Here is a 2,674-nt window from a genome sequence, read left to right as displayed (position 1 = left end):
ATTTGGGTCTTCTCTCTTCTTTTTTTTAGTTAGCCATGTTAATGGTTTGTCAATTTTATTTATCTTTTCAAAAAACCAACTTTTTGATTAATTGATCTTTTGTATCATTTTTTTGGTTTCAATTTCATTAATTTCTGCTCTGATCTTAATGATTTCTTGTTGTCTGCTAACTTTGGGTTTGGATTTTTCTTGTTTTTGCAGTTCTTTAAGGTGAAGAATTAGGTTGTTTACTTGCCATCTTTCCGTTCTTCTGAAGTAAGCACTTAATGCAGTAAATTTCCCCCTTAGTACTGCTTTTGCAGTATCCCACAGGTTTTGGTATGATGTATAATTGTTTGTCTGGCTAGGATCTTGTCAGGACTGCCAATTTGGCATGGCTGCCTCAGTGCCTGTAGATGGAAGGTTTGGGCTTCTCTGGTCGGTGCCTACTTGTCTGGGCTGTGGGGGAGGTCCAGCAGCAGTGAGGCCTACCTGCTCAGTTGTGTTGGCACCTCAGGGCACGTGGTCGCCATGGGTCTTGGGCCTCTCCGGAGGGGCACCTCTCTGGTTGGCATGCACTCGCCCGGGCTGGGCAGGAAGAACAATCCTAATCCAATCCAGGGTGCATCTGGAATTACTAATAACCAACAGTAGAACTGTGAGCACATAGCTTAAAGATTAAACTGAAGGGGAATGTGAGAAGAGTCAACATAGAAAGAACTGTTATGTGAAATGGACTTAGTTCTTGTTTTCTGGAACTACAGTAAATTTAGACCAACAGATTTCTACTGTAGGGAAGTAGACTTTGCCTCAACATAACAATCAGAGTTCTCCATAAATGGGATGAGCATCAAGATTTGATTAATTTTTTCCTCCCTGACATTTTTTAAATATAGGCTCAACGGCTATGGAGAAGAAATACTAAAAAGAAAGATACCCACTTTAGAATTAGCCTGTATGATCTTAGTAGCTAGACAATCAGACTTGTGTCCTAGGCATTGCCTATAAATACACATGCTAAATAGATCAGTAAAATATCAGTTTCACCCATGATTTCACAGAGGGAGCTGCAGTAAGAATCCAGATTGGGTTGATGATGGCACCTCCACATTGGTGATTGCCCAGAAACCTCCAACCCACCTGCCATGGCCAACAGTAGGGTAGGCTTCATCCCCTCCTGCAAGTTTTCTGAAAAGCCAGTGGAGACTAAATGGAGGGATGCCACAGATGTCTACAGCAAAGAAGATGAAGTCAATGACCCAACCAGCTGAAATAATTAAGAATACACTCTTTCAATGGCCAGCCATAGTCGATAGTAGTAACTCCCAAACACCAGATGGGCTTTATAAAGATATTGACTACTGAGACCCATCTCTGAGGAATCTGATTTAAAAAGCCTGCCCAGGGGACTCTGTTAGACAATCAGGATATTAGGTACTGGCCTAAAGAATAACACTTATTCATTTAATAAATATATATTTAGTGCTTGCTATCTACCAGGTACTGTTCTAGATATTAATGATATATCAGTGAAAGGAGAGACAGAAATACTGGCCCTTGTGGAATTTACATTCCAGTAGGAAAATTTCAGATCTGTTAGTAGAATACACAAGGTTCTTCACTATATATCCTTTTTTTTTTTAACCTCTTGTTCTCACTGTATAAAACCATTTACCAATCCTCAAACTTGTCAAATTTGCTCACACATCTAAATGCTGTTCTCTTATCTGTAAACCAAAATAGGACTCTGGAAGTTTCAAGAACCTAAATATAAGTCTCATTGTTCTTCACTGTGGAGTTATAGCAAACATAGAATGAGGCATTCCAAAAGAGACATCTAGTTAATAAAGAAATAAAATTAGACAGACAATGAGGCCATCAACTCACCATACTGAATAGCTTTTGCAGTAGGTACAGCATTGGTTTTGGTAGATGATGTTGCCCCAATTTTGTTTAGAGCATCTATACAAGAAAATTATTTTTTTAATTAGGAATATTTAGTTTCTACACTAACTGACCCTACTTGCTTACCCTGGTCAATCATAAAACCACTCAACTGATCTCACTAACACTACCATCACATGCTGTATGCCAGATCCCATAGGTGTGATTTCTTTCTCTCTCTTAACATCCCTGTTGCATCTGGCTCTTTTAAGCACTTCTTCCTTCCTTGGCTTCAGGATATACCTATACATATGCTATATACCTATGGCCATCTTTTCTCAATCTTAGTCTTTTTTTTTTTAACCAAGATCCTATTCTTCCACCTAAAAAGATATTCCATAAGGTACTATTCATACCCTATTCTTATTCACCTATGGGAATTATACATATCCATATGTGACCAAGAGCAGTGACCCAGGAATGTTCATGGCAGCATCCTGGTATGAGCAAAGACTGGAAACTCACTAAACATCTTAATAGGGAACTGGCTTACTAAATTATGGAATATCACACAGTACTTTATGTAGTCATTAAAAAGAGCTCTGTGGGCTCATCTGGAAAGATCTTTGAGATATTTTTCAGTGGACAAGTCATTGCCGAGCAACGTAAGTATATATATGTTGGTATATAGTCAGAATACCTCCCCGAGGAGACCACAGTAACTTACCAGTGTTTGCCTCTAGGGGGCGGGATGGGAGTCCGATGAGAAGGAGCCTAACTTTTCATTTTATACACTGTTAAACCACTTAAA

General features: G+C 39.1%; 1 protein-coding gene across 1 annotated transcript in view; it reads right to left on the bottom strand.

Moving 5' to 3' along the window:
* The window catches only part of OVCH1 (ovochymase 1), a 52,253-nt gene that overhangs the window by 32,201 nt on the left and 17,378 nt on the right, over positions 1 to 2,674 (bottom strand). The window contains 2 exon segments of the mRNA XM_008573590.1: positions 1,031 to 1,142; positions 1,145 to 1,268. Of these exon segments, the coding sequence (XP_008571812.1) occupies positions 1,031 to 1,142; positions 1,145 to 1,268 (236 nt within the window).

The sequence above is a fragment of the Galeopterus variegatus genome, unplaced genomic scaffold (genome assembly GCF_000696425.1).
Source record: "Galeopterus variegatus unplaced genomic scaffold, G_variegatus-3.0.2 Scaffold937, whole genome shotgun sequence".
Lineage (NCBI taxonomy): Eukaryota > Metazoa > Chordata > Mammalia > Dermoptera > Cynocephalidae > Galeopterus > Galeopterus variegatus.
This window is presented reverse-complemented; position numbering and strand designations above follow the sequence as displayed.